At 38.3% G+C, this 15,647-nt stretch overlaps 1 gene segment (V, D, J or C); it reads right to left on the minus strand.

Moving 5' to 3' along the window:
• Nucleotides 1-759: 759 nt before the first annotated feature.
• Nucleotides 760-1,373, minus strand: LOC129063172 (probable non-functional T cell receptor gamma variable 11). The segment is given in 2 exon segments: nt 760-1,205; nt 1,313-1,373. Coding segments are annotated over 2 exon segments (489 nt in total).
• Nucleotides 1,374-15,647: the final 14,274 nt, after the last annotated feature.

Consider the following 15,647-nt stretch of genomic DNA (forward strand, 5'->3'; position numbering starts at 1 on the left):
TTTCACTGTAGGAACTACAGACTAGATGCCATTTCTATTGCCTGTGTTTCAGATGCAGGTAGCATGCCAGTTGCAAGGACAGTCATTGAAGCCAGAAGCCCAGCCCTTTATCCACCCTTAGTATCTCAGTGACCACAGACAAAGTAAATAACATCTCTATGCTTCTGTTTCCTCATCTGTAAAGGGTGAATCATGATAGTATGTCAACAGATTCTCACAAACATGAGATGAATTAGAACAGTGCCTGAGAAAGAGTGGCAGCCCGAAGTGAATGACCACTATGATCCTCCCAGGATCCCAGCAGGATTCTAGGGAAGTGGACCCTGATGAGTATCCACCCTGTCATGTGATCATCTCATGATCCCAGGGGACGTGAGGCCTGTGCAAAAGTGTGTTGGTCAGGCTGTGACACATCCCTCAATATGGAATGGATAATCTTCCTCTCCGAGAGGAAAGGGCAGGCGCTCCATCCTATATCCACCGCAAAATGTATGGAGTAAATAAACACTGAACACCTTTAGGATGGCCTGGCAGAGTTGAAGCAGTGTGGGGTTTCAGGTTTTGAAAGTAATTTTTATCTCTCTAACCTATTATTAAAAGTAAAGTGGAAAAATGATCATTACATTGCAAGTGTGTTGTGATGGTCACATAAGATATAATATCACAGGCATCTTTCCTGGCACTTGATTTCCTCTTTGAGCCTGCGCCATACCATTTCCATTATGAGTAATCCTTGTAGCCAAAAAAATAGTACACGACTCAAGTTCTGTGGGGAGGGAGGCTCAGGCTGGGTGCCCAGATGTGCAGCCTCTGCGGTCGCCCATATTGAGAAGGATGTGTGTGGGCACAGACTGAGGGTGGTTCTTGCACTGGTATCTTGGCAACTCTAACGTTGTGCGTGCTAGTCCAGCAGGCACAGAAGTACACGGCCTCATCTTGTTTCTCTAAGAAATTTATTTTCAAGGTGGAAGTGGAAGTGTGAAGATCTTTACTTGCTTCAATTTTATTGTTTTTCCCACGAGTAGGGGTTGATGAGTGAGCATATATTAAATGTTCTATACTCTGATCTGGTTTCTGCCGGTACCAGTGTATGTAGTCTGTGCTAAAGGTGCTAGAAGACACGGTACAAGATATATGGGCAGTCTTATCTCTTGCCCTGGAAATTGATATATCACGTTGCTCCAACTTTAACTGCCCAAGGCCACCTGTAAGCAAAAATAATTAAATAGATTTTCATGAACAAATGACACGTAAAGGTGTAAAAATAAAGGATTTCTTTGGTCTCTCTCTAACAAATGATGGGGGAACTCACAAGCCCAGAAGGAGAAGAAGAGGACGGCTTCCAGTAGCGACATCCTGCACACCAGGCTGGCTCCCCAGGGAGAAGGTAAGAAACTGTGGTCTCTGTTAGCAGACCAGTGTCAGGAGGGCAGGGCTGGGTCTGGTTTCTAGCAGGAAGTCATGGCTCAGACAGTTCCCTGCGGTTCTTCATGGTCTTCTACAAATATGAGCCGTTCTAGGGCTTCCTGTGGCCCATGAGTGCTGGGAAGATTGGGTAAGAGTGTGGGATCCTGGGAGAGATATGTCCATTTTGGGGTGAGGCAGAGACAGTTCTCATACCCACTCAGCCATTCCCTGGGGAATATCAGGCCATGGAAACATTACTTCAGAAAAGTGAAGACATACCTGCTGTGTTTAGACCTATGTCTATCTTTCTGTGATTTGCTATGGATTCAGGACCTCGGTATGAAACTTGACCTTTATTTTTCTTTACCACAACATAAAAATCAGACACTGCAATACCTCACTAACATGATGCCATATGCACAAGCACTGAAGAATTTCTGTGTTTTTTAAAAAAATTAATCTATGTGTTACCACGCAGATTATGACTCACAGCAACCAAACTTCATTTACCATCTGGGTACCTTTTAGAAGGGGCTGGACTGCAGTTGCTGGCAGGTAGAGGAGACAGAGCAATCTGGGAGACTCAGCTTCCCATTCTGGACCTCGGAACTGTCTCATGAATACTATGCCACATGCAGGAGTATTTTCAAAGTCATGTTATATTTAATATGTAACAATAAGCTTTCAAATTAATATAGTCTCTAATATCCATTGAAGAATTGTTATTTGTAAGACAATATTCTAAATGTTTACTTATTTTACTTAATCCTGTCTACAACACTCCTGTGAGGTAGCTGTTATGATAACCTCCATCTGGTGACAAGAACAGTGGCAAAGAGAAGTGACTTGAAGACCCAGATGTGGGAAATAGGAGAACGCAATAGTTGTTCAGTAAAGAAAGTCTGAGTAAAATGAGGTATAAAAAATGACAGAACAAGGTACCCATACTTTACTGTTACTTTGAATATTTCTCTACATATTTATGGATAGAAAGAGGATTGCTTGGTATTATATATAAATAAACATTTTAATGGAATTTGAATATTTGGCTTTTTATTCCCTTTTTTCAGTTAACTTATTTCTCACAAGGGAGAAAAATATGAATGTTCCCAGCAGTGACATCTCACTGTCTGCCAGACTATGTCACCAGGGAGAAGGCAGGAAAGTGAGGACTCTGGTTGGAGTGTCCAGGGCGGGGGGAGGGGGTGTGAGAAGAGGAAGCGGTGGGACAGGTGGCCCCATGGGGCCTGTGTGGCCTGATGCAGCCTGAGCCGTGTCAGGGTTCTGATGACTCAGTTGTGCTGAACTGACCGGGAATACGGGTCACGACCTAGACAGGCATGTGACTGTGGGCTGGGGAGAGGCAGGTCTGGAGGTGACTTAATTCAGCTTTAAACTTACCTGTTCCCTCCTTAATTTTCACGCTACAGAAACATTATTCCAGAGCTGTGAGGGTGTAGCTTCTGTGTCATAAAATTAAAATTGGTCCCTTTCTTAATTTGTTTGGATTCAGGGCCTGGGTGTATGAAACACTGACAATATTTCACAATTTTTTAAAAGGTAACCAAAGTTTCAAACTGACACTTATTCATGCCTTATTTTAAAAGTCATAAGCATTTTAACTTGGAATACAATGGAGCATTTTGTTTTATAATTAATCGGGATGTTGCCATACAGATCTGAAACTCAGAGAAATGAAATTTCACTTATAATCTGGGTGCCCTCAAGGGGAGACAGAACTGAAATTGCTAGCACAACGTCAGATAGCACAATCTGTGAGAATGGGACCAGCTTCTACTTGCCTGGGACCTTGTAACAGTTTTGTGAACACTATGTCACAGAGACATGGAAGGTTATTTTAAATTAATGCTCTTTAAAAAAAAAATTCTCTCCTGAGTATATACTTATTGATTTTTGAGGCAGAAGAAGGGAGGGGAGAGAGAGAAACATTGATGTGAAATAGCAATCAGTAGCCTCCCGTATGCACCCAAACTAAGGATCAAACCCACAACTTAGGTATTTGCTGTGACTGGGGCTCAAACTTGCAACCTTGTGGTGTATAGGATGATGCTCCAGCCAACTGAGCCATCCAGTCAGGGCTTATGTCCATTTTTATATGTGATAATAAGCCTTCAACATTCATATATATCTAATATCTATTGAGAATTTGATAGCACTGCTTAAATGTTTTCCTGTATTATTTCACTTATACAACACATAACCAATCTTTTAGAATTAGTGGTATTATTATCTCCTTTTGATAGATGGAACAGTGTGGCAAAGGTGACTTGTCCCAAGTCACAAAGCTGGTGAATGTGGGAGGTTGGATAAGTTACAAATGCTCCTTGAAGAAAATTTGAGTAAATGTTTTATAGAATGTTAAAAAATAAAATCTCTTGTCATTTACTTTTAATTGTTTTTTCCACTCTTTTATACATAAGTAGTATGTTGGCTTGGATCATTACACATTTTAAAAAATATTTTAAATTGTAAAATATATTCACTATATTTTTATTTTAAATTTTGCTGATAGAGTTTTATAGTTTTTTTATTAACTTTATATTTTGAAAACATATAATTTTTCAAAATATATGTCCTTAAAAATTTATGTGACTATCGCCCTGGCTCAGTGGACTGAGTGCTGGCCTGTGAACCGAAGGGGTTGCCAGTTCGATTCCCAGTCAGGCCACATGCCTGGGGTGTGGGCCAGGTCCCCAGTAGGGGGTGCACAACAGGCAACCACACATTGATGTTTCTCTCCTTTTCTTTCTCCCTCACTTCCCCTCCATCTAAAAATACATAAGTAAAATCTTTAAAAAAATATTATGCGACCATCATTATAAATGACCTATGAAAATAAGCACCCCCCTCTACTACTTACCTACCCTTTCTGGCATTGACTGAATTACTTAATCTCTCTGTGTCTCAAGTCCTACATCTCTAATTGCTTAAATAAATATTTTTCACATACTTAAGAAAGGTACTTTATCAAACTAAAAATGAGAATGAACATAAAGTATATATAGTGTCTGGCACATAATAAGCCTATTCTTATGTTTTCAAGTTGTGTTTTTATTATTATTGAAAAACCAGAGAAAATGAACTTATAAATAATATTTTAATTGTAAAATTCTCATAGTCTTTTTGTAAAAGTGTATAAAATCAATGAAAGTACAAAGAAGAAAATAACCCATCCAGAAATAAAAACATCTGTCTTAAAACAGAACTATTTCCTTTCATTTGATTTCTTCCACCAATTAGACATTTATATATTTGAGATTTAATGTATTCTCATTTGTACTTTATATTTTTTGATTTATAAGTATAAACTATTTAACTTTTAATAAATCTTCAAATTGCCCTCTTAATGCCTTAATAATATTCTATCTTTTGAAAGCAGCATAAACTATTTGCCCTTTTTCTTTTGTTGAGGGAACATCACTAATTTTTTTCTGAGTCATACTGAAAAGCTGTTATAACATTTATTTCCTGATATGTATTTCTCTGAAGACACTATATTCCTAAAGGATACTGTTCTCTGTACATTAGCAAAGATATTTTGAGGAGATACACACTTTGCATGCTTTCCTTTTGGAAATGGATCTTCTCACATGCGATGTTTGCCACTTAGGTTCTGGTCTCTAATGTCCTTGCATAAAATATATACGGGACTACGGAGGTTTTGTTTAGGCTCAAGAACACAACATTGCCACAACTTAGATGCTGTCATGGTCACAAACAGTGTTGGTCTCTGTGTAAATCAATGAATTCTGAGTGTAGTAGAGGTGGGAGAGAGCTGATGGATCATGTCTAATTCCATCTCCTGAGTCTGCCTGGCCTGAAAATTACTCTGTTTTCCCTTCCAGCACATCTCAGAATGAAGTAGTAGACTGTGAATCATTGAAATAGAGACAAGAGAGAATAAACATGTTGACTTTATTTGGGTAAGTTTTAACTAAGGTGAGCAGTGTGTATAGGAAACTTAATGGAGATAGCTATATTCTTAAAGAAACCCACTATAGACACTACTTTTAGAAATTGAAAATAAGGACCTTTGTATTGTTTTACATTAAAAAGTCAACTGATAATTTATTGCATTTAATTTATTCTGTAAGGACACCGAATCACTCAAACCCTGGGCACATGCTTTAGCAGACATTGATAAATTGGGTCAGTAAATGTCCCATGATTATTTCTGTTTTCCATGAGGGGATGGGAATAGTGTATTCTTCCTTTTATTGTCTTGCAGTTGGAAAGGTTTTAGTGTAACAGACAAGAGGAGCCAGATTATCTGGGTTCCAACCGTGCTCTGCCAACTAGCTACATATCAGCTGTGTGTCTTGAACAAGTGGGTGAATCACTTAGTAGTTCACTTACTGCATGAGTCAAATATGCTTGGTGATAACAGAACAGATGTATAGGTTGTGTGAGTTAAAGGAGCTAATATATTAAAAGAATTGAGAGCATAAACTGGCAACTCACACACACACACACCCTGCCCAACCCAAACCCATAAACAGCACACACCGTGAGTTCTTTGGATCATGGCAGGTTCCCTCTTTGTTTACAGGCAAAATCAAGGGTTATCTGATATGGTGGGCTCATCAAAACATTCCCAATGAATTAGGAGCTCTGGTCTGATGACATCATTCTGGCAGAAACCTTTTCCCCCACACCTCCCAGAAAAAATGACATTGCTCCATCCCTAATTTACTCCAGATACCCTCGTGTTTACTTAAAATACTGAATCCTTGAACTTAATGTTGTGGTCTCCTAGTCCAGTTCAAAAAGCATGAACTTCTTGTCTTTGGCTGATCTTTAAGCCTAAATTCTATAAGCTTAATTTTTTTTCATTGAAAAACAGACCAATAATAGTTACATTGCCAAGGGGTTGTCTTGAGTATGCATGACAGTAATGGTTTCCACCATTCCTTCTCTCAGCCTGAAACTTTGACCACTTGCTGAGGGTCTCTGGATGGTGAGATGATGGATAGTGGCATAGCCTGTGCTCTCTGTCCCTACACAAGATTTTGATTAATTAGGATGTATTGACGAATAAAGTTTTGGAAACACAAGTCCTGGAATTTACTGGAAGCCACGTGCAAGCGTAATCCAGGATGGCTTCCTGGAGAGCTCGGGAAGTGCTGCTGATGAGGTGAGGCTGAGGGCTGGAGCCCAGCTGGGGAGGGGGTGCTGGTTGTGGTTTCCTCCGTTGGGAAGGATGTGGGTGGGCACAGATCCAAGGAGGGGATCTTGTATGGGTTTCTTGACAGTTCTAGTATAGTGAGTACCAGCCAGCACAGAAGTAAATGGCCACATCTTCTTTTTCTATGAAATTTATGGTCAGCATTGAAGTGAGAGTTTGAGAATTCTTTCTTGCCTCAACTTTGTTTGCCTTCCCACCTTGGTTACTTCGAGCTGGGCTTTTTGTTGAGCTCACATAGAGCAGATGCTCCAAGGCCTGATTGTGTTTTTGCCGGTACCAGTGAATGATGTCTTTTTCAAAATCTGTGCTTGATACCGTGCAATATATGTCAACACTTTCTTTACTTCTGTGGAAACTGATATCTGATACTGCTCCAGTTTTGATAACCCAAGTCCGACTGTATGTAAATGAAGAGAATTTCCAATGAACTTCTGATAATATAAGATATACTAAATAATTTCTTTACTCACTCATCTAGACTGAAATGGTCAGGGACTGTTACTCACGTGCCCAGAAGGACAAGAAGGTGAATGCTTCCAGCAGAGACATCCTGGGAACAAACTCTGTCCTCAGAGAGAAGCAGGAAAGTGGAGACCTGGTGGCAGGGCAACTCAAGTCAGTAGCAAGGGGGTGTAGCCTAAACTGGGGAGAGGGAAGGAAGTGGTGGGTCAGCAGGATCTTGGGCCTTTAGTGCTGGCTGCTGGTCGGGTGTTACTCCTTTCTGTGGGCCTCATGATCTCAGGATATGGCTGGTGGTCTCTGTAGGGCTCTTTGGCATGAATGTGAGCAGGCCTTGGAGGCACCTTGGGACATGCTGCCAAAGATGCAGTTTGAAGAAACTCAGAGAAACAAGGTAAGATAGAAATAAATATAACCATAGTTATATCACCAAGACAAAATCTATTTATTATTTGTTAATATGTTTGAGTTAATGTATAGCTTTCTTCTGTGCATATATAGAAATAGTAATGTAATTTTTGTGGATGATAAATATATTTAAGTTGCATGGAGAATATGTACAGGATTGTGTGTACTCTTTCAGTTCACATTATATTCTGAATAACTTCCCTTCCCACTGAAGTAATTTTTAATGTCTGCAGCTAATCACTCTTCATCTCTGTCACTTAGAAGTTGCCTGATCCTGGCAAATTTCCTAATTTCTTTGTGCCTCGGATTCCTCACCTGAAAATGGATGCAGTTATAAAGCTTATCTCAAAAGATTATGCAGATTAAATAATTGAGTTCCTTTACAGATTTTGGCATATAGTAAATCTTCAGTGATTATTAGATATTATTGTTAATACTACTATCATTTCTTAATAATTTAACTTCCTTACACTGTCAACTCATTCCTTATGGTTATCTCCGAAATCATTTTATGTATTAGAGCTTCTTGAACCCTGGACAGCAGTTGTCCCTGAAACCTATGTACAGCCCTGCAATATACTGTTTGGAGCAGATATGAACTCAGACTAGCTTGGGTCTTCTCAAGAAGAAAAGAGAGGAAGAAGAAAGATCACTATGGCTAGATTTTTTTCCTGAGGCAGCTGCCCTATTTTCCCTCTTGTCCAATAAATACCATTTCTGAGATGACAGCACTGGAAAGTTGAATTTCGAGAAGGTAGAGGGTGGTAGACCAGAAGGCCTGTGACTCTTCTCTGTGCACAGAGGGGCATCCTGTGAGTGAGAAAGAGGAGGAGCTGGACACTAATGCTGCAGCCCAGGCCAGTGCTGCTGCAAGTGCTTGCTCTGGGGCCTAGGTGCTGCCACTGCTCGGGAGCTATAGTCACCCCAGACTTAAGTCCTGCACTCCTCCATCACTGCCAGACATTTCCTTCCAGATCCAGACATTTCCTTCCAGATGGCAGATGGTGTGGTGGGCAGCTGTTTGGAGTGTCTCTATTTGGTTGAGTTCACACTCTCTATTTGACTTTAGCTGCAAGGAAAGCTGAGAAAAAGTATCTGACATTTGTCATTTCTATATTGGGAGATGGATTTATTCTTTCACCAGGACTTATAAGGTGGGAAATTCCCTACCCTTAGGGCAGGGTTTTAAATGTTACAAGACAAAAAGAAGATAAATCGCCACTTCAGAGACATTTCTGGCAAAAAAAAAAAAAAAATTTCTTCTAACAAGGAGGTAAACAAAGTTAGAATTTATCTTTTACATCTTATTTTAAACACTTTCAGAAAATAGGCATTTTATTGCATTTGCTTCTCAATATTAATAGCTTGTGATAATTAAAGACATTCTATGTGTCAGGCAATGTACTACAAACATTTTGGTTTCATTATGTCATTTAATCTTCACAAAACCTATGAAGTAGGTGTTGTTAATATTGTTCTCATTTTTTAGGTGAGAAAATGGAGGATTTGACAGAGCAGTGTCTTGTCCGAAGCCTGACAGGTGTAAGTGGCAGAGCAATAATTTGCACCAAAGGGTTTGACACTGGAAATCCTGTTCTTAAACAAGATATTATACATCATATATAATGAAATCATTTTCTTCAGTTTAGAATAGTCTCTTACAGTTAATTAAGTCTCTTTTGGGACCTTCCTTGTGTTTTCTGTGTTTCCCTCTCTTCCTCGCCTTCTCCCCAGGATGGCATCAGTGCGTACGAGAGGAACGGGAGTGTCTGCCCCCCTTTGCCTCTTCTCCAACTCCAGCTCTTTGCACTGCTTATGTCTGGGATTTGTGTTCTTCCTCTGAATTGACTGGCACCATGACCAGACCTGAACCCCCCACTACTGTCTCCACACTACGCCTTTGGGTACAAAGTTCCCACCCTGCAGCTTCTCACCCAAATCGTTGTGCTGCATGTCCTTGTCCCCTCAGCAAATCTCACCCTCCTAGGGACCTGAGAGGCATTCGGGTCTCCTCCACGTGAAGCTGTGGGGAAAGCAGTGCTGGTTTGGGCTCACCTTCATAGATGCCTTCCACTGTTCATGTTGTTTTACTTACTGTAGCCATTTTGGGGGAGCTTGCTCTCACCAGATAATCTCAGATTCTCTCTCCGTCTATTTTGAGTTTTTGTTGAAGTCCTGTCCTCCCTGGGATAAGACCTTCAGAAGCAAGGGAACCAGAAAGGCACCTCCTCTTGCCCTCTCCCCTTTTCTCACAAGACATCACAGCTGGCAGTGCTACCCCTTCCTCTAGGGCGGATCCTGTCTTTCCTGACACAACTTCCCCACTTAACTGTACCTAGATCTCTAGTAAAATGTTCTGTTTCTAATTTGTCAGCTTGCCTTGACCTTTAAACAGGACATTTGGAAATTTAGAAAACCCTTTCCTTTTTCAACTAAACCAGACTTTCAAGCCCACTATCTCATGATTAACTCAAAAAGTGAGTCTGTCAACTCTCAAGTATATAATAGAGTATTATGAGCTGTAATTACCATGCTGTACATTAGATACCCATTACTTCTTACTGTTATAACTGGAAGTTCGTACCCTTTCACTAATATCTCCCTATTGTTCCCACCCTCCAGCCTCTGCTAACCACCATTCTACTCTCTGTTTCCATGAGTTTGGCTTTTTAAGATACCCAATGTATGAGAGATCTTATGGCATTTTCCTTTCTCTGTATCGCTTATTTCACTTAGCATTTAATGCCATTAAGTTTTATCAAAGTTAAAGGCAGGATTTCATGTTCTTTCACGGCTAACATTTAATTCCATACATATATCATCTTTTTTATCCATTCATCTGTTGACAGACACTTAGGTTGTTTCCATATTTTGGCTACTATGAATAATGCTGCAATAAGAATGGGAATGTAGATATCTCTTCAAGATCTTAACTTCATTTCCTTTGGATATATACCTACCACAGGGATTGTTTAATCATAAGATAGTTCTATTTTTAAGTTTTTGAGGAACCACCATACTATTTCACATGTTGGCTGTCCCAATTTACAATGCTGTCAACAATGTACAAGTGCTTCTTTTTCTCCACATACCCCCCAGTGTTTGTTATCTCTTGTCTTGTGGAAGAATGCCAGTTTAGCAGGTACGAGGTGATAGTTCACTGTGTTTTTAATTTGAAATTACCTAATGATTAAGATATTGCACACCTTTTCATGTATCTTATGGTCATTTGTTATGTCTTCTTTGGAAAAATATCTATTCAGTTCTATTTTTAATAGGTTTGTTTGTTTTTTAGCCATTGAGTTGTATGAGTTATTTACATATACTTTCATTATGTACATTGCCTTGGCATTTTGTTGATTGTTTCCCTTGCTGTGCAGAATATTTTTAGTTTTATGTCAACCTACTTCTTTATTTTTGCTTTTGTTTCTTATGGACACATTGCATCCCATAAAATTATACAATACTACGTATCAACTATATCTTGATTAAATCTGGAAAACAAATAAAAGAATAAGAAAAAAACATGATTGTTTTCTGGGCACAGCTACCATCTCCTTCCATGGGTGGTAAATTTCATGGTCTATTCTTAATAGAGGGAGGACTACAGGTGACCTGACTTGTGTGGGAGAATAAAAATATTCTGGCTACAAATTTCCAAAACATTATCCTCATTTAATGTTTTGATTGTGTAGTTAAGTCCAGGCTATGGAGATTTCAGCCCTTTCCATGTATCCCATATTTCCTGTTAGACCAAGTTCACAAAATTATATATGATAGATGCTTTTCTTAGGCTTTTCCCTTAGGGAAGGATGTCCAGAAAGGGAACTCTTCCATATATGTTCTCACAGCAATCCTTTAGTCATGGCTTGTTGAATGACTCTTCATTCTGTCTTGACCAGGTTCTAATGGATGGGGAAACAGGTTGGGCAACTCATATTTGCCCACAAATGCCACAGTATGTTTTATAAAGATAATAAACATTAAAGATATTCAACGTGGCCCAATAATGCAATTGAAACATCACAGACTATTTGTTTGGATTGACTACTGACTCCCCACACCCCTCACAAGCATCAATTATTTTTTCATGAAAGTTTTATTTGCAGGGTTTTTATGATTATCACATGGGCTTCTAAACACATAAAACATCTAGCATAATATCTGACAGCCATGATGGAAAAATTGACATGAACTCCATTTATTCATTGCCAGTGCCTTTAGCCTGAGATTTTCATAATTACCAAAAACCTCTGAGAAATGAAATAATATACCCTGCCTTCTCTCTGAAATTATCAGGCCTTTCAATATATGGGTCTCTAAATGAGGACCCAAGTCAATATGAAATGATGTCAAACCAGACATTTGGAGGCAAAGTTAGTGGCACTTGTCGGGGTACAATTGATAGCCACAATACTCCCTTTTCTTTCTTCTAAGTCTGAGGCATCAATGTGAGAAGCACAGAAAGTGCTGCAAACTGAGGCTGAGGCCTAACCAGGGCTAAGGCTTGGACTCCAGACTGAGGATGCTTCTTCTTGGGAAGGATATGGTCACACTCATGGTAAGGCGAGTGTGTGTTTATTATCTTGACTCCAATGACACTTATGGTTGTAGTTCTTTGCCAGTAACTGACCTTATACAAGGAAATTCTTTTTTTCTAGTAAATATCTGGTTTACAGATGTCTGATATGATGTCTATCAGTACCTGTACATGTATAAAATATTATGTCTGGATACCCTAAGTGAAAATATATGCTTCCTTTATACTACTGCCATAAATATTTTCAGTTACTTTAATTTTATGTATCCAATTTCAATTATAAGTAAAAGGATAACATTTCTAACAAAAACAAAATTTATCAAAATTCAAAAAAATGAGGAGAGGCTTGGGAACCTCTGGGACAACTTTAAGTGTTTCAACAGCTGAATCATAGGGGTGCCAGAAGGAGAAGAAGAAGAGCAAGAAACTGAAAACTTATTTGAAAAATAATGAAAGGAAACTTTCCCAGTCTGGTGAAGGACATAGATATGCAGGCCCAGGAAATTCAGAGAGTCCAAAATAAATTGAACCCAAACAGGAACACACAAAGACACAACATAATTAAATTGCCCAAAATTAAAGATAAGGAGAGAATCTTAAAAGCTGGAAGAGAAAAGGAGTTACCTACAAAGGAGTTCCCATAAGACTATCAGCTGCTTTCTCAAAAGAAACCTTGCAGGCAAGAAGGGGCTGGAGAGAAGTATTGAAAGTCATGAAAGACAAGGACCTACACCCAAGAGTACTCTACGAGCAAAGCTATCATTTAGAATGGAAGGGCAGATAAAGTGCTTCCCAGATAAGGTCAAGTGAAAGGAGTTCATCATCACCAAGCCCTTATTATATGAAATGTTAAAGGGACTTATCTAAGAAAAAGAAGGTCAAAACTATGAACAGTAAAATGACAGCAAACTCACAACTGCCAACAACAGAACCTAAAAAACAAAAAATATAAACAAACTAAGCAAACAACTAGAAAAGGACCAGAATCACAGAAGTGAGATCAAATGGAAGGTTATCAGTGAGGAGGGGCCTGGAGGAGAATGGGAGGAAAAGGTACAGGGAATAAGAAGCATATATGGTAGGTAGAGAATAGACAGGGGAAGACTGAGAATAGTATAGGAAATGGAGAAGCCAAATAACTTATATGTACAACCCATGGACATGAACTAAGAGGAGAGTGGCTGGAGGGCGTAGGGGTACCAGGCAGAGGGGGATAAAGTGGAGAACAATATGAGACAACTGTAATAGCATAATCAGTAAAACGTACTTTTAAAAAAGCCTCATAAAACCCAAAAGTCAGAAAGAAATTAATTGCATAGTGAAATTGTCTGTAGAGAATTTTGTGCAGATTATCTCTCAGTGAACACTGCAGGTATCAATTTAAATAACTTCATGTGGCTCTGGGGAATAGAACCTCATGCTGCAGAAAAAACACACCACTAAGCATATAATGGATGGCTAAATTTTCTATTTTCCCCAGAATATATCCTTCAAAATATATTTCTCTGCTCATTTCTCTGGTTCAAGAACATATTTTGTAACCAGACAGATCTGGATTCAGATCCGAGGCTTGCTTCCTATTATCAAATCACTTCATTCATCAAAGTCTTAAATTTGAGTCTATAAAATATCCATAAAATTGAGATAATAATAATAATAGCTATCCTTCAGCATTGTTATTAAGATTAAATAACATGAAGTATATAAAGTACTTAACGCAGTGCCTCACACATGAGGAACATTCAATAAACAATATCTATTATTGAATATTATAATATTCTTAGCAGAAGATTAAATTACATTTACTTATTGGGTTGGCTAAAAACTCATTAGTTTGTTTTTTTTATATGATGGCTCTAGCAGCGTTTAGTTGTCTTTAACTTCATTTGAAATAATTTTGTTAGATTGTATTGTGACAGCTGTCATATCAGCATTCATTTAAAAATCATCAAAATTGGTGAGTTTTTGCGTAGCCATTTAAATATTGAAGGTGAAAGAAAATAAGCAACATGTTTGGCATACTATGCTTTATTATTTCAAGAAAGGTAAACACCCAACTGAAATGCAGAAAGAAGAATGGTGCAGTGTCTGAAGAAGGTGCTCTGACTAATGTAATGTGTCCAAAGTGGTTTGTGAAGTTTCGTGCTGGAGATGTCTCACTGGATGATGCCTCACAGTTGGGTAGACCATTTGAAGTTGTTAGGGATCAAACTGAGACATTAATTGAGAACAATCATGTTATACCATGCAAGAAGTAGCAGAAATAATAAAAATATACACATCAATAAAGTTACTGGTGAAAATTAAAAATATGTCTCTTATTTTATGGAAAAAAAACATATGAACATTTTGGCCAACCCACTATTTTCATATAGAACTGAGATCCTTGATAGAATGGCTATATAGTCAATTCTGTACTTGTAAATTAATTCCTTGTTTTTCTTTGGTTAAGCAAAGAAAAAGTCATAGAAATCAACTGACCCACAGACCTCAAATCTAATTATAGCACTATTAGAATAAAACTATAGATTTTTGCTAATTTTTCCATAAATTTAGTTTTTAAGTTAAAAAATAAAAGCAACAGAATTACAGTATAATAATAATTGATTAGTGTGTGAATGAAGCAGTTAAACAATGTCTTGAAGGTAACCAGAAAATAAATTAAGGAATTACAGAAAGAGATAGATCAATTTTAACTGGGGTGTGTGGATTTTAGTTGACATTATAAAACTGGCAGACATTTCTCTAGTCTGAATCATTTATTAAGAGCTGAGATTGTTTCACTATACTTATTTATTTTATTTTTTATTGCTGTTCAAGTACAGTTGTCTACATTATTGTTTTAAAGAACAAGAACACAGAGTTGAATTAATCATAATGTTGATTCATAAGGCAATAAAATTATATATAAAGCAATACAAACATTGATCTTTTTATATTATTTATTTTATTCTATTTATGTGTTGATAATTTATTTAATATGTCAACAAATACCTATGAATCCATCATTTAACCCAAGAACAAGAGCATTACAGATAATCTACATGCACTTTATTATTAAGTTCATCACTAGAAAAACATGAAATTTAATGATAATCTCTCAACACTGTTTCACTTGCCGTTTTGTTACTGAAGGAACAGCAACACATCATGTTCTGTTAGAGATGGGCTCTTGTTGGGATTGTGGAAAGTGAAATGAAACAAACTAGATAATATTTTCTTCTTACTTTCCAACTTGTTATGCTCTTGAGGGCAAATACAATCCACTTATGTGACCACTTGATTCCTTCTTTTTGCTCCTCCAGATAGACCCTCTGCCACCCTTTTCCTTCTCTCATGCCTTGTGAATTGAACCGTTGTGGGCTGTGGTAATAGTCTTCCTTTTCCTCTGGTTGTGGTTCGGAAGCAGTTAAGGAGACTGGGAAGTGGGAGGGGACTGAAGTTATGGCTTCCTTGGGGACAGCTGGTCAATAAATAGTATTATCTACCCATAGCCAGAGGCTTATGTCCAGGAACCAAGAGGCACAGGTGGAAGAGGCCATTCTCTTCTTTACCAATTAACCCATGGGAGGAATTGGCTTCTTTTTTCCCCAAGACCCTGGATCTGCAGGCTTGAAAACGCTAAGG

This window comes from Pteronotus mesoamericanus, unplaced genomic scaffold (assembly GCF_021234165.1).
Source record: "Pteronotus mesoamericanus isolate MK-2021 breed Mesoamerican mustached bat unplaced genomic scaffold, CSHL_Meso_final scaffold_85, whole genome shotgun sequence".
NCBI lineage: Eukaryota > Metazoa > Chordata > Mammalia > Chiroptera > Mormoopidae > Pteronotus > Pteronotus mesoamericanus.